General features: G+C 36.0%; 1 protein-coding gene across 1 annotated transcript in view; it reads right to left on the bottom strand.

Annotated features, from left to right (window-relative positions):
- Window positions 1-24,469, bottom strand: part of SESN3 (sestrin 3) — a 72,176-nt gene extending 47,707 nt beyond the window's left edge. Inside the window, exon 1 of the mRNA XM_066248194.1 lies at window positions 24,126-24,469. Within this exon, the coding sequence (XP_066104291.1) occupies window positions 24,126-24,203 (78 nt within the window). The 5' untranslated portion in view covers window positions 24,204-24,469. The remainder of the gene's footprint in view (window positions 1-24,125) is intronic.
- Window positions 24,470-24,903: the final 434 nt, after the last annotated feature.

Here is a 24,903-nt window from a genome sequence, read left to right as displayed (position 1 = left end):
ACGTGGGCTGCTTTTGCTTCCTCCAAGCATGGCAGCTGGGTTCCCAAATGAAGCATCCAAATAGCAAGGGTTGAAGTTGTAGATCCTCCCCATAAGTTTTTATCACTAGCTCTTCAAAGCCTAATTTTACCTTCTAAAGCAAAAAATTTTAGTCTAGGATGAATGTATTACAGTGGGAGCAACTCTTGAGTACTTTCAGGACAATAATAGGAGTGGCTCAAGACCTAAGGATTAAGTTCATATGACAAGATACACTTCCAAATCAATAAAACTAGTCCAATGATAGCCTTTGGAGAATTTAAAGACTAATCTAATGGTGATTTTATGTTATGATCAAGAGCAAAAGTGAATTTACCAAAGTTGACACTCATACATGATGTGAATAAAATTATTTTTAATAACAGTTTGAATAAATGTGAATTTAGTTGGCAACTATTTAAAAATATTTTAGCATACCAATAGACTTCTGCATTCCAGATAGCAATAATTTCTTTTATATTATGTTAATGCTAATACTGGATTTCTTAAAGGAAACACTTAAGCATCACATAAGAATCCTAAATGGGAAAGAAGCCCCAGTTTAATTTCATTGGTAAGCACTGAAGTAACATTTATTCCTAACACATAGTCCCAGGAAAAGTAAAAAACAGAAAAAAGTAATATGTTAAACAGGTAATAGTGTATTATAGTGTCCAAACAGCAGGTAAATATTTAATTCCTTTAAGCCTAACTTATTCTTTCATAAAGTGAGGATGGCATCTCAACTTCATAAAATGTAAGAAACTAAAGTATGAAGAAAAAAATCTAGTACTATGTTAAGAATATAATTCACACAAAATGAAAAGTAGCCCCCTCGTCAAGTTTTAGATAAAATTCCTGGCAAGATTTACTAATTTCTATCCATTCTGAATTACATTTTCCTAAGAGCTTCATTAAGAAATGTGTTGTTATTGTTAGTACTATATACCTCCACATACCCACTTGTGTTTTCTGTCTATGTGGTTTTTTTCCTGATTATAAAAATAATATATACTCAAGGTGGAAAATGAAGAAAAGTATAAATAAGCAATAAAATTATTTTATAATTTTACCATACAAAAAACAGTGTTAACGGTGGTTTCTATTCTTCTAATGTTTTTTGTTTTTGTAATTTATTCATTTTAGGGGGAAGAGAGAGAGAGAGAGAGAGAGAGAGAGAGAGAGAGAGAGGGAGAGGGAGAGCGAGAAGGAGGGAGGAGCAGGAAGCGTTAACTCCCATATGTGCCTTGACCAGGCAAGGCTTTTGAACTGGCAACCTCAGTGTTCTAAGTCAACACTTCATCCTCTATGCCACCACAGGTCAGGCCATGTTTTTCTAAGCATATATATGTATCTGCATAAATACAAATTTACTAGGGATCATAATTTTACACATTTTTGTAATTTCCTTTGCCTCATAACTTAACCCCAAAACATAATTTTAAAACTCAATAAATAATGCTTTTAATTATTAATGTAGAGGACGAATTCATCTACATTTCAATTCCCCATCAGAGCCCTCACAGACAGCACATGTTCAAGATATCTAAGACTTGTAAAGACTTAATTTAAAAAAAAAAAAATCACTGAATTCTGTACCCAATATATCACATATAATTTTAGTACATTTACTAAATCAATCACACTATTACAATGAAGTAACTAAAATTCAAGGCTAATTTAGAAAAGTAGGATAATCTTTTCAATTACACTCATTGTGTTATAACACAACATTTGTGCCCCTAAGAATATCACTACACTATGCAAAAGCATGCAATGAAACCAGAGGGCTTAAGGGAAAAATGAGACTAAGGACATAACTCTTTAAAAGCTACATCAGTTTCACATTTTACTAAAGGAATCTAATAAGAAATGGTACCACAGTTTTATACTATTAAATGGCTAAAAAATACATATATATTACAATAAACATGGCATATTACCTTGCAAAAACCCTGAACATTGCTTGTGGAAGTGGGTATTGGAAAGGCTATAGCTTGTGAGTTATGAAGCAGTGGAAAGAGTATAATTTGAAATTGGATGGCAAGTTGTAACACCAATGTGGTTGGATGGTGCTCATAACACACTGGTGTGAACTGAGGTAGAGGGTAGATGTTTGAGGGACATGTTTATCTTTCGAGTTTTCCTAGGTAGCTCAGATGGGCTGGGCGCATTTTTCTGAATTCATCAAGTAATTCTCCAGGATGAAACTGTGCATAAGCAAATGCAAAATTCACCATTATGCTGAAATCCTTCTCTAATGTCTCAGTTGGAACAAATTTGCATAAGTGTTACAGCAGCGCTGACAGCACGCTGCAGTCTAACCCTCTATCATTTAAGCACAGCTCTTATGAAGACAGAAAAGAAGACTGAAGAAGTTATCCCTATGTACCAGACTCAAGACTTTTTAATAAAGAGGTTAAACTGTTCTTATTTTTAAAAAGTTATTTTGACAAAGTTCTCAGGCAAGATGAAGGGTATGAGAAAAAACTGTAGAAAATCTGCTTTTAATTATCATATAATTCATGATAAATAATATTCTATATATCAGTATATAAATTCTTATCTTCCTTATATTAAAGATTTGGCATATTAAAAAAAGTAAAACCAAAAAGTTAATTTAAACAGTCTATAATTAGATTTGCATTTTACCTAAAAACCCAATTTGCAGAAAAAGATAACCAATTTTATCAAGAAAAATGAGATGCTCTGACATCATTAGAATAAAAATTAGTATCTCAGATAATCATCAATTACTTCCAAGAATATAAAGTATGTTTTAAAAACCATAATGACAAATCAAATGTGTAAATTCCAAAGTTGTAATAAACAAGCAAAATATTTTTTATTTATTTTAGAGACACAAAGAAAGGAAGGGTGGAGGGAGGAAGAAAAAGAGGGGGAGGAGAGAGATGAGAAGCATCAACTTGTAGTTGCTTCACTTTCTTTGTTCACTGCTTCTCATATGGGCCTTAACCGGGGGTTGGGAGAATCAAGCCAAGCTAGTGACCCCTTGCTCAAGCCTGTGACTTTGGGCTCAAGTCAGTGACACTGGAATCATATGATGATCCTGAGCTCAAGTTGGCAAACCCATGCTCAAGCTGACAAGCCTGCACTCAAGCTGGCAACCTTAGGGTTCGAACTAGGGACCTGTGTCCCAGGTCACTGCTCTATCCACTGTGCCACCACTGGTCAGGCCCAAAAAAGTATTTTATATATTTATAAAAAAAAAATAGCTAAGTTACTTATAGAAATTTTAGAAATAAAGACCAATAGACCATTCCCTCCATGTTAGACATAATAAAATCCAAATTATCTTAATATTCATTTAGTCTTTAAAAGACTCATAGAACAGGAAAACTGAATCTACCACCTCTCCTGATAATGACTATATTTAGCAACTCTCAGTCAAGAAATGCAAATATATTTATCTGTAGCATAGTTTATAGCCTCATAAAAGAAAATGAAAATAAAATCAGGGTACTTGGGTAAAAATTTCTAACAACTAGTAATAAAAACAGTAAGGTAGTTTACTTCTACATATTTATGAAACAGAAATGGAAGTGAAACATTGAATTTCTATATGCTTTCATTTTATTTCTGGATGTTGAGAATGTCTGTCTAGTTGAGGGAAAGCAAGCACATAAAAAATAGGGAGCAGCCATCATAGTTGTAAGCAAGTTCACTTGTGCACCTGATATCTTCATGTAGGAAATGGGGATAATAATAGTATCTGCCTCATAGGGTAGAGTGTGGTAGAAAGCCCCCAAATCAGGCTCATTGTATGTTCTGCCTTGACATCTGATAAAACTGGGAAGATCTCAAAATATCTAACTGGAAGTCTCCTCCCCACTCTGCCCAAGTGGATAAGGCCAGCCCCCCTGGTCAACAAGCCTCCTTATTGTTAGGACAACCAGGTTTATAATTGAGTATCAGGTTTCAGTCCCCTACTAGCTCATAAAATTATCCAAACAAGTCAATACAGCTTCCCACAGGAACCATGGGGTACCTCATCTTCTTGATGCTACCAAGCCTCCTCCCACAGCCCCCAATTGTTCACTCCTGAGTGCAACCTCAACATAGCCCTGTGTGACATGCAGTGTTTTTTCTTCTCCTGTGAGTCCACGTAACTAATAAACTCTTGATCTTATCTGTCCGTCTTTGGGTGTTGTGTTTGGCCATCCACATGACTCAAATTGGGAATACTTCCCTTACCAATGGGGTGAACGAACAGGAGGCTAGTGAGAATGTTATCAGTTAAAACCTGTAAGCTCTTAAAACAGCAGTGTATTACCTACTACATAGGTATTTGGTACTAGAATTATGCAACACTGAGTTCATAAAGTACAGTGTAACTAGTCAAAATGTTTAAATATTATCCAACAAGTTAAAGAAAAGAGTTATAGAGATTAGATTTAGAAAACTACTAGTTGGTTCACAGTAGTCTCTTAATTCAATATTTTGCTGAACAAATGATGCTGACAATTTAGAATGGAAAGCAGATTTGGAAAATAAAGCTACTGAAGTGGGAAACACATTTACAAACTAATTGGCTATATTCTAATAAATAATCATTTTTGATAATTAAAATTTAGATTTAAAAACATTATAAATGCAGGAAGTAATAAATATCACTTCTTGCCTTAAAAAAACAAGTATTTAATATTTAACCATCCTTTTCTATATATGATAGTTGCATAGTTTTGTTTTTTTGTTTTTTGCAAACAGAGAACTTTAGTAAATAAGAGGTGCTGGGGACAGGGAGGGCCCCGAGGGGCTTCTATGACTTAATACTCTTCACAAGAACAAACAACGGGTGGGAGGGGAGCAGACCACTTATGTATAAAGTAGCATACTTACATGATTAAAATTTTATTCAGGCTTTCACAACTGTTAAAAACAAATAATCTATGAATACCTATAAAAAACCAAAAGGGTATACACTTTCTATTTTGACCTCCCTTCATAATTATTTAGAAAATATCTTTTTCTCCAACCACACAGTAAGCTCTCTAAAAGCTAGGTCATATTCTGCATGCCTTTGCATTATTCAAAAATACCTGAAAGTGAATATTAACTGTAAAATAACATTATTTCATAAAATAACCATCTTTTCCTATCTGCAGGTTCTAATTGATATTATCTCTAGCTTAACATAAAGTTCAAGTTATATATTTGACAACTCCCTTAAATTTATAGTCTGATCAACCATACAGTATAAGAATAAAAAAATAAATTGTAACTTTTTTAAAATTCAAAATTAAAGAGAAAAAAGTAATTTTCTAATTAAATATTAAGAACCTCTAGTTCCTAAAAAGAAATCCTGGAATGATTGCTATAACATAAAGGAATATCTTACAGAGAGACAACTATACTATCTTCATTCATTTCCAGATTATATATATATATCTCTGTCTACACATCTGAGCTCTCATTAGCCACCTACACAGACATTATTGTCCCCTTGACAATTTACCCACCGCATCTATGGATAGCCTATTAAATCTACGAGCTTTTGTTTTTATCTCCATGTGTCCTTAATTTACCATCTCAATTACCATCTCATTTGGATTTGCTCTGTGCACTATCCTTCACTTCTTTATTCTACTCTATTAATTCAAAACAGAACTAGCTCTTGCATTTTTGTAAAATATATGTTTATTGTTAAAACAAATAAAAGACAATGAAGAGAAGTAGATGGTAAAAATAATCTCCACAAATTTCACTACCTAGAAATTATTGTTATAAATTTTTTTTCATGAAAATGAAAAAACTTACACCTTTAGGGAAAAAAGCTATTAAGGACATCTGTTATCTTCTATACATAGTTCTACATCCTAAGAGTTATCCAGTACTCTACTGTATTTATGTCACATAGTTTGTTTAACCAATTCCCTCATTAACAGTAACATCAGAGTATTAAGCATTTACTGATACTTTAAAGGTGAGAGATGATTCAACTGAAAATTAACCTTATATTGAGATAAAGCTTAGTCCAAGGAGGACATGAATATATAAAAGAACAAAAGAAGATTACAAAGGATGTGTTCTAATGTTTTAGCTCCTAATCTGCAGCACCAGCACTGACCTTTACTGAAGGCTTGCTGGCCCAGCAGGGAGAAGCCATGGGCTTTGCCTCTTAAGTGGGTGTAGAAGAAGCAAGAGGGACGAGGGAGGCGGGTGGCCAGCAGCCTTTTAAGTGATCTGTAGACCCCAAACTGCAGGAAGTGATTAGCAAAAAAAATAAATTAAAAAATATATATATATGTATATATATATAATATATATATATAAAATAAAAAGGCATAAATTGTTAAACTTTTGTTTTTAGTCTTGTCATTACTTCCAGTGTTCCAGAGATAACTGTTTAAATACTATGTGGGGCAAAAGTAGTTTTACAGTTGTGGGTATGCGAAAGTTTATTCTTGCATTGTTGTTTATTTATAATTGTATTTTTTTTCATATGAACAACTATAACCCTATGTTTGTCACACCCTGTAAAATCAAGAATGACCCATCATTTTGTCAGTATTTCTATTCTTTATGGGAATAAAATTAAAACAGAGCTAGGCAGCCTTTTATCTCAGGCATGAGACCCAATCCTCAACTTATATCTGAGCTTCTCACGTTTTCTATTAATCTGAAGATAATAATTACCATTCATTAATTAAGGAAAGGAATTATAGTATAGCTTTTTAAATACTCAGATAAAAAGTGCTATGTTAAAAAAAACATATTATGCTAGCTTAATCAGTCATGTGAAAACTGACAGGAAATATTCTTACACCTTACTTTTGCCATACTGCTATTTTAGACCATGAAAATGCATTTTAAAATTTCCTTTTATGAGTCTCAAAGTCAAAAGCTGACTGCCCATTGCCATGGAGACAGTTCTATTTAAGGTACTACATTAGTTCTGTCCTCACAGGAGGGTAGAAAAGTGGTCAATAGAAAACCTCCACTCTCCATGGTTTAGAATTAAGTAACTACACGCTTCTGGGACACCTAACACATAAGGGAATGTGAGATTGGGGTTGGGGGGTGTGATGTAGTACAGTCATTACCCTCCATGAGTAAGATCAACACAGGTTAAATTTTAATATAAAGCTAGAGGCAATATGAGGAAAACTCCCATTACCTCAAAATTAATGCAACCAAATAGTAATATTATTCTAGACAAAACTGCAACTAACTGAAACAATCTCTTCTTTTCAGAGAGTAATCTTTTACCCCGTTGATATCTGTAAGGCCTATGTATAATATCTGCTCCTTTGGTTTAATTTTCAGGCTTCCTGATGTGCCTTTCTGACACCCCATTTGTAACTGTAACATAAAAGAAGCTACCAGTTTACAGATGAAAAGGAACATGCATAATTTACATGCATATTTAATCTTGTCTAAGACTCAAAACAAAAAAAAAAAACACGCCACAATGTGTCAATCCTAAACCTATCTTTAGGACCAACATCATCATTTCTTCTGTTTAAGGGAAAAACATCCTTGAGAGGTACAAATTGCCAGTTAGGTAGTCATGGGGATGTCAAGTACAGCATAGACAATACAGTCAATAATGTTGCAATCACTACATATGTACAGTGCCAGATGGGTATTATTATCAGGGTGGCCACTTTGTAAGGTATATAAATGTCTAATCACTATGTTGTACACCTGAAACTAATATAATATTCTATCTCAACCATAATTTTAAAATATTTTTTAAATGGGAATACAAAAACAAAAAAAGTCCAAGATAATTTTCTTTTCCATGAAAGCTTAAAACATCAATCATCCTTAAGTAAAAATAATCTGATAGTAAGGCCTATTAGAGTGTACCAATTAGCACTCAAACACTTACTTTTCACTTGATTTCAGTTATAAATAAGCTTTCCAAGCCCAATTCTTTTTTCCCTTAAGCTAAAGTTTAGAATCTGGCAACAATAAAATAAGACTATTTTTTTCTTACAATTAGAGCATATTATACCTTGAAGGTCCCAATTTATAATTATATTTTAAAAACAGACTCAAGAATCTTGAATCTCCCCGATTCTAGAGCTGGTATTGCCATTATTATCTATAAAGAATAGGGATTTAGTTAATTTGAAACAATTTCCTCTTTTGATCATATTTCCTCAAACAATTAACAATGCATACTGAATATAAAATAGATATATACGATTTTGACTTGTAGAAGCATTTGGTTAATAACCCTACAGCAGTGCTCTCAATCCTTACAGTGCATCAGGATCACTTGAAGTCCTTGTTAAAATTTATATTGTTGGGCCTAGCCTCCAAAATTTTTGATTTGGCAGGTGTGAAATGGGCCCAAAATTCTGCATTTCAAACAAACACCCAGGTTTTGCTGATGCTACTAGTTCCAGGACATTTCAAGAACCAGTGTCCTTGATAATAAAACTTATCAGCCTACAGAATTGTTATTCTCTGTTAATAAATTACTTTCATCTTTCCCAAAATGAACCATTTTAAATAAAACAACAGCTCCAGACTCTGGGGAACAATTTCGAAAGGATGTTAATTCAATCAAAACCAAGTTAATTCCTAAAAATTGCTATCTGATGGTTAGATAACTGCTGTGAGTTACAATGACATTCAGAAAAATAAACCCCTGACCAGCAGTAAATGGCTGTGTCCCCTATGAATTCAACTGGCCTTGAAAAGCCTTGAGCAGAGCTCGGAAGGGACAAGGGGGCAGCTTCAGCCCAGCCAGTGAACCCTTGCTCAAGCCAGAGACCATGGGCTCAAGCCAGCGATCTTGGCATCATGTCTATGAACCCACGATCAAGCTTGTGACCCCATGCTAAAGCTGGTGAGCCTGTGATCAAGCCAGATGAGCCAGTGCTCAAGCCAGCAACCTTGGGGTTCGAGGATCCCAGGTTGATGCTCTATTCACTGCACCACCACCTGGTCAGACTCTAATATAAGATTTTGAGGAGAAACTTAGTATTTGAATGTAAATTTTTCTTAGAAATAACTGAAAAGCAACTATACATTGCATATGTTCCAGAAACAGTATGTATAAAGTTTCTGTAAATCCAATCAAACTTTCCAACTGATTTACATCTTTATTTTAGAAATCCCTTATCTTGAATTGATTGATCTACAACCACGGGAAACATCACGTTACATTTTAGTTTTCAAGTACTCCACAACTCTGTCAGATAGTTAATTATCCATAAACAATAAAATGCGTTAAAATGATTACAAGGAAAGAATAAAAGGAAATGGCATTGCATGATAACAAGGTAGGTTCCTCTTCTTTTATGGTCATGAAATGCAGATCTGCCGCTGAAAAAGTGATAGGCATGCTGGGAGTTCTAGAGGACAAATTACTTCATTTTTATGACATCAGACTACCTTCCATTAATGGTAACACAATGTCTTTTGAAAAGCTAAAATTACTAAATGTGCACTGCCACAACAAAGTTCAAATTTTTGTTGCACATTGTTGGCAGGATTCAAAGTTAATTTCTTCATCAATATTTTAAAGAATCCAACCGTTTCTCTAAATATATGAAATTAAGCAGAGTTATCATACAGGTAAACATTAATGATCAATTCTTTCCATTTGCCATTGTGACAAATATGTTCTCTGGAATAGCTTTAATAAACACCATCAGTAAAGGACACAAGAGAAAAACACATAGCTGTCATGTACTACTTTTAAAAGTTTAACATTAATGAAGAGATTATTTTCCATTAATGGATGCTTATACATCATGGGAATTTGTTTCTTAAAACCAAGTGCATCAAATTAGTGGTTAAAGAGGACAAGATAAGAATGATTATATCAATGAATGGGTTATGTACACTAAATTCTCCCATATATAATCATATATGTAATCATAACAAGAGTTGGTCAAAAGACTTCCCTACCAGATATACTTTGAACCACACATTATTAAAGTGCATAGTTAACAATACTCATTTTAATGTAAATTCTGATTGACTGAATAAGGTTTGAATCTTGCACATCGCCCTGGCTGTGTCATTGTTCTGGGTGTCATTAGATTTCAACCATGGGAAACATCATATACTGACACTTTTACAAATGTGCAACCCAGGTAAATGGTTCCATATTGTACTTACTTATTAAGTGCTCAGTTTGAAATTTTTTAAAGCTCATCTCCATCTAAACATTTTGAATAAGTAATGATTTTCCAATTTTAAATAACTGACAGCCATCACTTCTGCTCATTAGACGTGTCTGTTTCCACTGAATTACCTCCACTTATACATACTCCCCAACATCAGCATTCATGTCTCTGCCTTCAGGTATGTCCTACCCTTGACAGCTCCTAAGTATGTGTTTGTTTCACTTACTATATGGCACAGTTCTTGAGTGCCACTATGTTAATGTTGGCTGAGGAAATTAGTTACAGAATTAGACCTTTAACAGAAAAGACAATGAGTTCAACACTTCAAAATTATTTATGGTAGAAAAACTACTATGCCTATTGCAAAGCCTATTTGTGGTCACAAAGACTGTTTACATCACTACCATATATTATCTTCACTGGAGACTCAAGGACAATATGAATAACATAGCTCTGAAATCCTAACATGGGGACTCCAACCAACACAAAATATTCATATTTTTGAGGGACTGATTCTGCACTATGACATATCAATCCAAACCATTCATGTAAATTAGGTTTTGGAAAACAGTCAAGATGTAACTTTAATGAAAATCTATAATACATAATGGCTCTATAATATATAATGGCACTTCTACTGAAATCAAATAAGGTCTGACAGTTTCAAAAGAGGTAAAAAGAGTTCTATTTATGGTGCTAAATGATCTGACATGTGCTTTCAAGTATATTCAGTATCTACAGATTTTAAAAGTTTTACTTTGGATCCATCCAAATTATATGGCATTTTCCCAGGTACTATGTAGACAGATCATTCTAACTGCAAGTTTTTACAAATGACAGTGTTTATTATACAGTTAGCTTTTGATTTTGCACACCAATATAAGTACAGTTAGAATGACACAGAAAACCTTCTTAAATAAGTACTCTTACTATCTATATTTTAATAATGAGCAAAACAAAATTCAGAAAGTTCTCCTAACCTAGGTCTCTGATGCCAAATTCACTGCATTTTCTTCTATACCAAGAGGTCAGCAAATTAGGGACTGCTGGCCAAATCCAGCCTACTGCCTCTTTTTTTTTTTTTAACTGCCTGAAAGATAAGAAAGGTCTTATATTTTCAAGTGATTTAAAAAAAAACTGAAAAATTTTCATGAAAATTACATAAAATTAAAATTTCAGTGTCCATAAATAACACTTTATTGGAACAAAGTCATAGCCTTTCTTTAATGACTGATGATGGTTGATACAAAGGCAGATTTGAGTAGATGTCACAGAGACTACTTTAGGCCAAATTTCAGGCCTGCAAGCCTAAAATTTACTATCTAGCTTTTTGCATAAAGTTTGCCAAACCCTGTTCTGTACTATCTGGCAAGTGAGGGGCATAGTCGTGATGATCTCTTTGTGAGATCCAGATGTTGCAACTCATTACACTGCTTAGGCAAGAACCCTGATGTCTGCACTCTGTGTTCTTTCAGCGCCTAACAGGTACAAGCACTTAATGTTTGTTGAGTGAATAAGTGAATGAAAGATATTCAAATAGTGTGTGAGTAGTTAGCTTATAAATGTAGATAGCCTTTACATTTTTTGACTTCTTAAGAATATGAAGGCCAGTAAAAGGTAATAGCATTGAGACATAAATTGGCATAAAATGGCAATCTCTATATTTTTACCAAAAAAAGTGAGAACTGTTGCTATATTCTCACTTATCAAAACACATATTTTCCTTCATTTTAAGGGCATTAAATACTAAATTGGTCTCTTTCACAATCAAAAGAACATATGAGTTTATGCTAATCTTGGCTGTTCAACAAACAAATGTACTTTGCCTAAAGAATATTAGAACTTGTAGTTATTTTAATAGCTACGCAATATAAAACAGTATCTCAAGATTAACTATATAGCGCATATTCCATAAAAAAAAAGACACACTAAAAGTAGGTATTCTATACCCTAACTAAAAATTTTCTATTTCCATGTAATATAGTATACAAAAAAGTTTTGATAAAAGAATTTTAACATTACTGGGGTTCAGTGCTAAGGTACCTTACCTTAGGTGATTTTGTTTTGTTTTTTGTCCTTTTGAGTGGAGTCAATTTTCTGAGCTTGTTTTCCTTAATTAATTTATACCAAAAATTAATTCACATGCATTAAATTCCTAATTTGATATAAAAAGAAAACTTCCTAGGGAGTTAAAATTGACTATTTTTTCATTTATGTTATCGTAAAGACAATGATGGGAAGCAGAAAATGTGTCACCTACCTTAAAATGCTGGGCCAGAGCTGTAGTACAGGTAACCAAGGGTAAGCCAGCTTGATGATGGCTCCTGGTTATCCTAACACCTTGATTATCACTCAATTTCTATCCCTTTCTTGATTTAAACTTCCACCTGAATACTGAATGCAACTGTATTAACAGTTTTGTTACTAGACACAACAAGAACCAAACATATTCTCAGAGTGAATATATTAAAAATATTTTTTATCAAAATCATTACCCTTTTTAGCATGAAGTATAACAAATTAGGAAAGGTCGCCACCAGTGAATGTTACTTAGATTTCAGGATTTATTTTCGTCTGGAAACAATGTTATATACACCTAGTGGTTAGTTAGGTTTCCAGGCTAATCAGTAAATGTTTATTGACTGTATCTGTCATATTAATTGTACTCTGGAACTTAACTAGATAGCTTTCTAGGTTTCCATGGAAAACTTTCAGTTCTAATTTACAAATAGAACCATGTCTTCCCACAACATAAAGCCTTTATAAACTGGAAACCCTCCTACAGTTGTAGTATTTATTTTAGGGGCTGCAGTGGAGAAAGGCCTGTGGAAGGATATCAGTCCTAGGGTTTCTTTGCTTCCTTTACCACTATTTTCCCTTTAACACAGAAAGCCAAAATGGTGGAAATGAGCATTCATGTTATTTCTTATCTTCATTCATATATATATTGAATATATGACTTCTTGTTGCAAAAAAAAAGTCAGAATCTTTCTTAGAGTTCCCATTCCAGAGGCATAATACTTAACTCAAAATGTTTCTATACAGTGTCTTATGTCACAGATACTATAGCAACACTGAATCAATGTCACTTTTAAAATTTTATTTATTGATTTTAGAGAGGAAAGGCAACATAAGGAATGACTGGTTGGCAATAGGAAGAAGTCAAAATTTGCTGAGAAATTAGGAAGAGTGTATTTTGGGTTTAGGAAAAAATGGTCACATAATAACAGAATTATACAGATAAAAGAGAGAGCTAAAGAGGTCAAAAAACTGTTTAATAAGAACTTCAACTTGTTTCTCAGTTGACTTATTATAGATAGAGAATTTTGCATTAATGTAAAAATAAAATAGAAACTATCTGGATCTGAAATTACTCCTATTAATTCCTCAAATAATCCGGTCCTATTAAGTTTCATTAATTTTACATTTTATAAGTCTTTTGCATAAAAGAAAAACATGTATCATATAAAGCAATACAATGTAAATACCTGTAAAAGGAGCCAGGCTTTGAAACTCAGGTTTCAAAGTCTGCCAGTAATTGGTACTATGACCTTAAGCAAGTAACTAAAGTTCTCTGAGCCCTAGTTTCTTTATCCACAAAATATAACAATTCTTAATAGGTTCATAATGAGGAGTAAATGTGATATATAAGTAGAGCTGAACTACTCAGCACAGTCATGGCATACAGGCAGTAGAGAAGCTGCTATTGTTATTGGTATCATAAAATGCATTTCAAAAACTAAGAGTTACAGTCCCAATTACAATATTCCACAAAATCTAGCTTTAGTTAACCATAAGATAAATATGACATATCTCCATTATTTGAAAAGATAGATTTCATTTCTTCAACTGACTAGTTCCATTTTTGCAATAGAAGAAAATGTAAAAACAAAATATATGTCTAGAAATGAGAACCTATACTTCTATTACAAGTAGCTATTAATTAGTAGAGAAAATAAGTCTTACTCAGTATGTATTTTATACTTGTTAAGAAATCTTTGGTGCAAGAAAATAATATGGTCATAAATCAACAATTCTTGTACTTTGTCATACTTATTCATATGCTTACCACATTCTTTACGAAACAAAGTTAAATGCCTGTCATTCTTTATTAGAAGTTTTGAACAGTAAAATACAAGGTATTTCAACCCATCAATGAACATCTATAATATTCATGTGTCCCTCAGGAGGCGGTCAATTTCCTGGCCCATAGACTAATGAAAGACTCACTTCTGGGTGGATCTAAAAGCTAAAGGCTAATGGGTAGTCCAGGCCTACGAACAATTCTCTGATGCAGTCACCAAGGGAGCCAGGGTCTCACACTGGGAGACTTCCAAAGAAAAGGGTTTGGGGGGAGAAGGGTAGATGAAGAAAAGGCTTAACCAAAATTCTATGGGGAAATAAACCTTAGGAAATGGCCTGCAGAGAATCTTGGAAGTTTGAAGGTATGCCCTTACACACTCTGAAACAGCCATCCCTTAGAGAACACTAGCAGATTCCCGGAGGTAGAGTGTCAAAGCAATAATAGCCAATTTACATTTCTGAAAAAACCAACAGCTAAGGCCAGTGTCCTGGCCCTCTTAGTGGACCAATATTTTTGCTCCCTATCAAAACTCTGTCCAAATTTGGTGTAATATTTATTTGAAACATTCCCATGGTCATAAAGATGACAAAATAATCCTTGCTACTGAACTTCTGAAAGTGTTTCTTATAAAGAGAACAAAATATGGCTGTAAAGAACAGACATTATCAGAAGGACATATTTTCGAAAACGAGAAAAGTTTCATTGTATTAGATTATATTGTATCCAATGTAAATACACTGTTACTACACATAAATGTAATATATCATTACATCAAACCCTCTTTTGCTAAAAATAAGTTTTCCATTAACCAGATCCCAAATAAGAGGCAATCTTGTAGGGTAACGATATATGTATACTGTTTATTCTAATACAACATGCTAAGTGCAATAGATGCAGTGTACTTGGATAGCACGGCAGTCCTGGGAATAGAGGGAGACAGTCAAGAGCTTGAAGATTAGGAAAGACTTTTTGGAGATGTCACAAGAGTTCTGAACAATTTATATGTACCACTCACTGCTGTGAGGAACTCTGGCTCAGCAGTTTTCAAATACTTTGGTTTTGAAACTCCTTTACACTCTTAAAAAATTATCAGACCCTAAAGAGCTTTTGTTTATATATTTATACTGTCAATATTTACTGTATTAGAAACTAAAACTGAGAAAAACTTTAATTTTTTTAAAAATAATAATCAGCCCTAGCTAGCTGGCTCAGTGGCAGAGCATTGGCCTGGCATGTGGAAGTCCCAGGTTCAATTCCCCGCCAGGGCGCACAGGAGAAGCGACCATCTCCACCCTTCCCCATCTCCTTTCTCTCTATTTTTATCTTCCCCTTTCGCAGCCAAGGCGCCATTGGAGCAAAGTGGGCCTGGGCACAGAGGATGGCTCCATGGCCTCTGCCTCAGGTGCTAGAACGGCTCTGGTTGCAACGGAGGAACGCCTCAGCTGGGCAGAGCATCGCCCCCTAGTGGGCATGCCAGGTGGATCCTGGTTGGGCGCATGCGGGAGTCTGTCTCTCTGCTTCTCACTTCAGAAAAATACACACACAATAAAATAATAAAAATAATAATCAATACATGTTAATATGTCACATATTTTTATAAAAATTTTTTAAAACAAAAACAGTAAGGAGTGACATTTACTTTTTGCAAATCTCTTTAAGACATGTGCTTCTGCATTCAATTTCCTGTGATATGTTTTGACTGAAGTTAGAAAAACATGGCCTCAGATATGTAGTTGGAAAATGAAAAACATAATTATAAAAATTCATTTTTGATAACACACCAAAACTTGACTAGTAGAGCTTCTTAAAGGTCAGTTGCACTGTGGCATCTGACACCGATCAGTAAACTTAACTTTCTTACCATTTTATTAAAATCTATCTGTCTGTCTTGCACTTTGAATAGATGTTTTACCCATGTATGATTCTGATAAACATTTTCTCAAAAGTAAGTAAACTCACCTTGAAAATTCAAGAAAAACAACTGACAATATTTATTGTCTGTAATAAAAAGACTGGTCAGTTGGCAAAGATTATGCCCATTGAGCTTAATTGATTGGCTCATGGCTGAAAATGAAAGGCCCTCATAGCAATGGCTTTATACATTTGTCATTTGGAAGATACTGATTACTGAATTATACAGATCTTCCAAATGTTGACATATTTATACAACATCAAAAAATCACATTCATTAATACCACCTAAAAAGAAAGCTTAAGAATTGAGAAGCTTTCAGGCTAATGATGGCAGATACGTATTTCCCAAAATGCTAATATTTCCTTGAAAGTTAGTATTTTTTCACTGGCAATAAATATTGTCAGTTTTGTTCCTTGAACTTTTAGCGTCACATTATTCATTTTAAAGAAACTTTTAATCAAATACCCAAAGTTTGTCGGTCAGGTGTCCTTTTAAATAAAAATGGGGTTACATTTCAAAAAATTTTGTTAGCATAACATAAAATTAACTTTTTCATATGTGCAGTTCTATGAGTTTTATAACACATTTGTTCACCTACTTCCACAACCAGGACACAGAAGTTTCATCACCCAAACAAATCCCCTTATGCTGCCCCTTTCTAGTCAAACATTTGCCCCACCCTAACCCCTGGCAAAAACTGATCTGTTCTCTGTCCCTTTAGATTTGCCTTTTCCAGAATGTCACATATATAGAATCACAGAGAATACCTGGAGACTGGCTTCTTTCAGTGTGATGTCTTTGAGATTCATGCTTTTTATGGCTAAGTAGTACTCATTGTATGGAGGTACCAGTTTGTTTTATATTCACCATCAGTTGAAGGATATTTGAGTTTCCAGTTTTTGGCAATTTTGAATAAAACTGCTATAAATATTTTAAAAAATGGAGTTACATTTAAAAAGTGGCTAGTTTAGTTTGTAACTAAAACAACTACATAGGTTCTTTCCCTACAGATGACGAGTTTGCCATATAATAGAAGTGTTTTATATACTTATTTTGTCACACATAATATTTTTAAAAGATAGACATTCACGGGTCAAGATTTTAAAAATTTAAATGAAACTAGGATTTTTTTCCCTGCTGAGCGTATGGTGGTGAAGAATACAATGATTACTGTTTAGCGCTATTTACCATGACTTACACTAAAAGGCCAGCACAGTTTTATCTCTAATGCTTTTACACACAGTAAAAAGGGCAAAAAAGTCTTAGTATGATTATAAAAATAGTTTTGACCCTTTAATCCCCAAAGGGTCTTGGGCACCTCCATGATCTGAAGATCAAATTGATAAGTACTGTTTTATCTTATTAAGGAATTAACAAACAACTGTTACAGATATAATAAAAAGAGCCAGCTAACTCCCTTCCTTTCCCTTGAGTTGGTCTGCAATAACGTGTCAAAGAGTAGCTAAAATTCATACTTCCAACTGATATTACCTGGAAAGTTTAGATTACTACAGGCATTCCCCAGATGCTGAAGTTGAGATTGGGGGACATTCCCTGGCAACCAGAATATGGCAGGAGGCAATTGAAATGCTGTTTTATTTATATACAGGTAGTAATGAGAATTAAACGGACAGCTCACTAGTTGTACAACAAAGGCCATGTCACTTAAATTTTTTCAGTTTGTGAGAATCAACTGAAATAATGTAAAAACACTCTGAAAATTGTGATGGTCTACCGGTCAGTAGTCGGCAAACTCATTCGTTAAAAGAGCCAGATAGCAACAGTATAACAATTGAAATTTCTTTTGAGAGCCAAATTTTTTAAACTTAAACTATATCAGTAGGTACATTCCTTATCGAGGTAGCGCCTGCACATGGTGTCTTGTGGAAGAGCCACACTCAAGGGGCCAAAGAGCAGCACGTGGCTTGTGAGCCACAGTTTGCCGACCAGGGGTCTACCCAGGGGTCTTCCAAAAGGGAAAAAACGAAGAGATGGGAGGAAAAGACTGAGAGACTTTTACTTCCATAACTGGTCTCCTAAGTTAATATAATTAAAAATTCTTTGCTGACTGACCAGGCAGTGGTGCAGAGGCTAGCGCACAGGCCTGGGATGCTGAGGACCCAGGTTTGAAACACTGAAGTCACTGGCTTGAGCTTGGGCTCATCCTGCAGGCTTGAGCGTAGAACCAGACACCATGGTCGCTGGCTTGAGCTCAAAGGTCAGTGGCTTGAGCTAGGGGTCATTGGCTCAGCTGGAGCTCCCCCCAATCAAAACATGTATGAGAAAGCAATCAATGAACAACTAAAGTGCTGCAACTAGGAGTTGATGCTTCTCATCTCCCTCCTTTCTTTTGTCTGTCCCTCTCCCCCTGCATCTCGCTTAAAAAAAAAAAAAATCTTTGCTTTACTCTAGATTTGTCCCAACTTTTATTAAACACAATCACCCTCAATTCTTAGTCTTTCAAACCAAGTACCACTTTCCTTCATTTGATGAAGTGTCCAAACGGCAATTTTATGTTATTTAATTATCTGAAAAACCAAAAGCTACCCATGGGATTACTATTTACAGGTGAGGGAGTTGGCTACAAATACATATATGCAAATTTAGCATGTTGATTATTCTAACTAGAAGTATAATATTGTTACCTCTGACTTACATGCAATAGTTAAACAGGACAGAAAAATGACTAACCAAATTAGTATGTACTGAAAATACAGGGTGGGGTGAGAGTAGGTTTACAGTTGGTTGTATAGAAAATAAAATAGTAATTAATAAATAATAATGCAAGAATAAACTGTTTCACATACTCACAACTGTAAAACTACTTTTGTCCCACTCTGTATATTGCCACAACATACAAAGAATTAAGATTTTTGAGAAAAGAGAAGATAAACAGGCTTATCTTTTTCTTTCTTATATTTATAGTTTTACTTTATGGTTTACAAAGTATTTTAACATGCATTACTTCTCTTAAGTTACCTGTAAGGTAAGTAGAAATTATCAACATTTTACTGAGAAAACTAGGCTTCAAGGAGATTAACTTACCTGCCCCAAATTAAAGGGTCTATGAAAGACCTGTGAGCACATTTTGTGGATTCCAGAATCACGACATTAGCAGTAATGCTTTAGTAATTTATTTTGTGGTGGGGGAAGTAGGGACAGTAGCAGAATCCCTTTTACAAATGAAATCTTATACTGACCCTGAACTGGGAAATACATAAATATACCAAACAATTATTTTTATGTGTTTTCATGACAAAGTAACAACTACTGATAAGTTTGTGTTCTCACAAGTAAAAACTTAACGTAAGTAGATATACACAGGAATGGATTTTAATTAAAGATCAGTGCCTTCATAATCAATGACAATCTTTCTCATTAATGTCTTAGTGACAAAAATGTTCAAATATATGTACAAAGGTAGCAGAACAAAGTGTAATTCAAGTCCTGTACAAGAATCATCTTGTAACAAAAAGATAATTTTATACAATTTAAAAATTTTATAAAACATATTTTGGGGTAGCTATATTTTAAATTACAATTTTGAAATAATTTAGAATATACTTAAAAACATAATCTAACTCAAGCATCTTTGAACACGAGCATTTTAGGGCTCAGTTTGAAAACCACTGCAGAATGGAGTGCTACCATAAATACACTGCTCAATTTCTGCTTTGTTCACTTAAGATAAAATAAAGTAAAAACTTGCTTTTGACAATCAAAATTATGTACATAAGAAACCTGATTAATCAAGTTAGAACATAGCCACTAATCTATCCAGTCAAAGCTTTCCATTCTATTTGCTGAACCATATAAAATTGCTAACCAACAATTGTGACTAGAAAAATGAGATTCATGTCGTTCAAATCAATATTTTTCATTTGATTTTCAGTCTCTTCACTTATAAAACCATCAAAAAGTTGTCAAGCCTGACCAGGCGGTGGCACGATAGAGCATCGGACTGGGATAAGGAGGACCCAGGTTCGAGACCCCGAGGTCGCCAGCTTGAGCGCGGGCTCATCTGGTTTGAGCAAAGCTCACCAGCTTGGACCCAAGGTCGCTGGCTTGAGCAAGGGGTTACTCGGTCTGCTGTGGCCCCACAGTCATGGCACATATGAGAAAGCAATCAATGAACAACTAAGGTGTCGCAACGAAAAACTGATGAGTGATGCTTCTCATCTCTCTCCGTTCCTGTCTATCTGTCCCTATCTATCCCTCTCTCTCTCTCTCTCTCTGTATAAAAAAAAAAAAAGATTTAAAAAAAGTTGTCAAAATAAATAACTAGTAAGCAAAGTAAAAAAGTACAATAATCAACAAACATATACTGCTGGGACTACTGAATATATTAAAAAAATTTTTAAGTTAAATCTCCTAATTTATAGTGCAGATGTTATTTACTTCAATAGCATTAACTGCTTAATACTCAAAGTCCATTGAAATATCTTTTATTTTTTGGGAAAAAAGTGGACTAATAGTTACTTACCTTTTTTTCTTCTTTTTTTTTTCATATTTATTTATTGATTTTAGAAAATGGAGAGAGAGAGAGAGGTGAGGGAAAGAAGGAGAAGGATCAACACATAGTAGGGGACAAGCCCAGGGTTCTGAACTGTGACCTCAGCTATCCAATTGGATACATTATCCACTGCACCACCACAGGTCAAGCAGTTACCTACCTTTCTTAATGCAATTTGGCACTCCACTTTAAAATGTATCTAGTTGTTCCTGAAATTTCTTCAAGTAAAATGTATTACCACATCAAAACTCATTACCTTTTCCAAAATAAATACAGGCATTTCCTCTTTTATTAGAAACTTTATTAAATTATTTCACTGGTAACAGAGCAAGTTCGACTTAGTAGGAGTTACAAATTTGAGGCCAGTTTTGTTTGTTTCCCTCTGTGGTTTACCTCTCCATTCTTTTTACTGACCTAAGATTATCAAGTTAGATATACTCTATATTTTAAGAAATCTCTTTATTTGGGAGTACAGAATCAAAATTATAGAGGCACTACTAAAAACAAATGTAATTCTCATACAATATATAGTTCAATTTTCAGATACTGGGTTAAGCCAAATGACTTCATGTGAAAGTGAATGCAATTCCTTTTGAAGATTCCCCGAAATTCCACACATTGCAACAAATTAAGCCACTTAGAAAAAAGGCATCAAGGCACCTATGAAGGTGACTCTTTCCTCATCATTAATAAGGATTATAATAGCATACAGTATACTTCATACTATGTGTGCATAAGTTTCATTCCTCCATTATTAACTACACTGGACAAAAACTCAAAGTGCTATGACTCACTTGGTTATTGCTGAGCACTTTATTTCAAGTGGAAAACAGTATAAATTCACAGAATCACATTTTGAGAGCTGTAGATGAATTTTACTTAAGAGTTACATACTTTGTTTCAAAAAGAAAACCATCTCTTTATTAGAAATAAACTCTTACATGTTATTTTTAGAATGATGAAAAATTTAAAATGCTAAACAGTTGATACCTTAAGAATAGTACTCTTAAAAAGCTGCAAATGTTGCCAAGTCATGTCATAAATGGATCAAACAGTGCCATTTCTATCTAAAGCTATTTCATGCTACTGCATGCATCAATATTAAATACCCCTTTGGAGTTATTAAAAACTGGAATATTGGTATAGCAATTATTAAATATGAAAATGGTGAATACCCATTTTCCATATACCTCTTTTTTTCTCTTCTTTTTACAGAGACAGAGAGAGTCAGAGAGAGGGATAGACAGGAACAGAGAGAGGTGAGAAGCATCAATCACCACTTTTTCATTGTGACACCTTAGTTGTTCATTGATTGCTTTCTCATTTGTGTCTTGACCGCAGGCCTTCAGCAGACTGAGTAACCCCTTGCTCGAACCAGCGACCTTGGGTCCAAGCTGGTGAGCTTTTGCTCAAACCAGATGAGCGCGCGCTCAAGCTGGCGACCTCGAGGTCTCGAACCTGGGTCTTCTGCATCCCAGTCCGATGCTCTATCCACTGTGCCATCGCCTGGTCAGCCTACCTCTTTCTTTTAATAATACTTAGAAATGAGGATGTTCTTTCTAGGTGAATAGAAATAGTTTCTTAAAAGCTAAGAGAAGAAAGAGATAAAAAATGCTAGCAAAGTAGGAAGGGTCCCTAGCCATGGTCCTCTCTAAAGAAAAATAAAATAAATTTTGAAGTCTAATATCACCTCCAAACACTTTATTAGCATACCTAATTGCCAGAGCCATTAAAAAAAATCAAAATCAATATAGCTCTTCTTTCCCTTAGTTTTTTTTTAAAAAAATAACTAGTTGTTTTAACCAGGCTTGAGTTTAATCAAATGTGTATCAAACAATACTTTTTTTCATGTTAAAGACATAACCTATTACTTAAAGTAAGAAAATAATAATTACCATTTTTTAAAAAGCTTACTAGTTCAGATGACATTGGGCCCTGAAGTGAAAGAGTTAACATTCAACTAAGCTGATCTGCACTTCTGATCCATTACTTTTCTCACAAGCTGCCCTATAATGAGCTGAACAAGTATCAACTGTAATATGATCCCAGAGTTTATGGAAAAAAATAACTGCACATACTCAACATGAACATTTAACAAAAATTTGCTTTAAGAAAAACATACCCAATAAACACAATTTAAGGCACATTTAACTGTCCAATTAACTTCAAATCTGCAATCCCTTTGCTTTCTTCATGCTCTCAAATGAAATAGAAAAAAAGAAGAAGGAAAAAAAAAAAAAAAAAAAAAAAAAAACACCCAGCAGCCCTACTGCAGGGAAAAGAGGCTTGAAAAACAACTTTGATTGGCACTTGGCCTGACCCACAGAGGAAGAAAAACAGTTTTTGGACAAAGAGCGCAAATATTTGAGCTTGCTTACTTACATGCTTTCTTTCTTTCTTTCTTTAATATATAAAGAACAAGCCCAACTGAACTGTATTTAGAGAAATTCACTAAAAACGGTGCCCTATTCATCTTAGTCTTTCAGTACCGACGCATTTGCACAGCTCAGCAATTTTAATTCATTTGTATTGGACAAACAGACGCACCTCAATTAATGTTTCTATTTAATGAAACGTAAAAATAGAGTTTGAAAAAGAATACACTGATTATAATATTATCCAGTGGCTAGCGTTAAAGTCTGATTAAAAGCTTTTCTCGGTGTTAAGAAACATCTTCCTTCTCCCCCACCCCCACCCCTCTTTAACGGAGCGATTAAGCCAAGTAAGCTAAACAATACTGGGGAAAACTTTCTATCAGTCACTCTGAGAAGCAATATGCTATTGGTGCTTCTGATTTTTCTGGACAAACGCACGGGGTACGGTGGGGGGGGGGTTGCTAAAAAGGGGTAACTCACGTCCACTTCAGTCTCCTCTTTCCCCAATCCCAGCCTGAGGAACTGTAAGGACGAATAGTATTTCCCATGGACATAAAGTTCAAGCTGTTTTACCATTTTCCCTTCATGACTGAGCTATAGACACTACACAACCATCAAAAGACTGTAAAAAGGGGGTGTTAGAGGAGAGCGCGCAAGATAGGCAGATGCAGCCCAGTAAACAAAAACACCCGCAAGAAGATAGCCACGGCGCAGAAGGAGCCAGGTTCCTCCAGACCAGACCAGGCTGTTCTGACTTCACACCGACCTCCATCAGCAGCAAGAGGAGGAGGATGGAACAGGTCCCTCGCTCCCTGCGCCGGAGCAGGTTAGGTAAGATGAGCCGAAAAAACAGTACACTGCCCCCCACCTTACAAAAAATATATCCTCAACCCCTCGGGACTACGGTCTGTCCCAACGGAGATAAAAAGCAGCAGCATAAGTCTTATCCCTTCACCCTCAACCCACGCCCCCTTTTTCGGTCTCGGGGTAGGGAAGGTGCCCCGGGATCCCTCGGAGCCTCGCTCCACGACTGCACCCCGGGACGAGCAGCCCGAGCCTCGGCCGGCGGGAAGCGCCCCTCTGCAGCCGACCCCAGGCCGAGCCCGTACCTTCCGCAGCACTTTCCGGCAGTTGGTACAGAGCAGGTAGTTGGCGGCGGCCGACGGGCTGCTGCCGCCCCGGTTCATCGTGGCTGCAGGAACCGAGGACGGGAGGCGGGCCGGGACCAGGCTGTCACTGCGGCCGCCCGCACCGCTGCGGAGCCAGACCGTCCCCGCGCCGCCGGCCGTGCTTCACACAGCCTCCTCCGGCGGGATATCGGGATCGGAGGCGACGGCCCGCTAGCGAGCTGTCCGAGGCGACCACCACGGCGGCTGCCGAAGCGACGGCGGAGACGGCGGCGGCTGCTGCTCTTTACCGGCCCGTTGTTCCTCCCGCCCCCATCCTCCAGACCCCCGCCCCCGCCAGGCTAGGACGAGTAGCCGCCACCGCTGCCTCCGCCGCCGCCGCAGCGCTTCAGTGCGGCCCCGCCCCCGCCTGCCCACCACCTTCACCACCTCCACGCTTCAGTACCGCCCCCTCCCGCCAATCGGACAGCTCCGGCCACACCCCCGGGGCTCTAGCCCGCCGCCAATGAGAAACTAGAGCTAGGTTGGGAGGTGGTGGGCCAATCACAGAGGCCGAGGACGCCTCGAATCTCCGGGCAAGTTAAGTTTATCTCGGAGGCTCGGAACTAAAGGGAGATGGCGGATTAGTTAGGTAGTGGGGTGGGTGGGAATACAGTTTGTGCGATTCTGCCAATAGGAGGAAGGGGTGTGCCGCATGCAAATTACCCGGGAAGCCCAGCCCCTCCCCGGAGGCAAGCCACGCCCCCTCTAGGTCCCTGCA

Source organism: Saccopteryx bilineata, chromosome 1 (genome assembly GCF_036850765.1).
Source record: "Saccopteryx bilineata isolate mSacBil1 chromosome 1, mSacBil1_pri_phased_curated, whole genome shotgun sequence".
NCBI lineage: Eukaryota > Metazoa > Chordata > Mammalia > Chiroptera > Emballonuridae > Saccopteryx > Saccopteryx bilineata.
Note: the sequence above shows the minus strand (reverse complement) of the source record. Positions and strands in the feature narration are given on the sequence as shown.